The following is a 399-nucleotide window of genomic DNA, read 5'->3' on the forward strand; positions in this document are numbered from 1 at the left end:
TTAATAACAGCACAAACCTACTGCCTGGTATCTCTCTGGGCTATAAGATTTATGATGCCTGTGGTTCCATTGCCAGAAGTGTGAGGGTTGCACTGGCCTTGGCTAATGGTAATGAGGTGTTATCTGCACCCGCCGAGGTACCATGTACCAGACCTGCACAAGTGCAGGCCATTATGGGAGAGACCTCTTCATCTCCTTGCATGGCTGTATCTACTGTTATCGGACCCTTTCATATTCCAATGGTGGGTAAGAATGGAATTGGAATCAATTGTTTCAGCTGATTATAGCAAAATAAGGTTTTAAAATTGTATCACATTTTGCATCTTAATCTTAAGGCATTTTTTCTTTTTTTCTTTAAGATCAGCCACTTTGCTACTTGTGCTTGTCTGAGTGATAAAA

General features: G+C 41.1%; 1 protein-coding gene across 1 annotated transcript in view; it reads left to right on the forward strand.

Moving 5' to 3' along the window:
* Nucleotides 1-399, forward strand: part of LOC116686420 (extracellular calcium-sensing receptor-like) — a 3839-nt gene that overhangs the window by 332 nt on the left and 3108 nt on the right. The window contains 2 exon segments of the mRNA XM_032511428.1: nucleotides 1-242; nucleotides 360-398. The exon segment at nucleotides 1-242 is cut by the window's left edge and continues 56 nt beyond it. Of these exon segments, the coding sequence (XP_032367319.1) occupies nucleotides 1-242; nucleotides 360-398 (281 nt within the window).

This window comes from Etheostoma spectabile, chromosome 3, assembly GCF_008692095.1.
Source record: "Etheostoma spectabile isolate EspeVRDwgs_2016 chromosome 3, UIUC_Espe_1.0, whole genome shotgun sequence".
In the NCBI taxonomy this organism is placed as follows: Eukaryota; Metazoa; Chordata; class Actinopteri; order Perciformes; family Percidae; genus Etheostoma; species Etheostoma spectabile.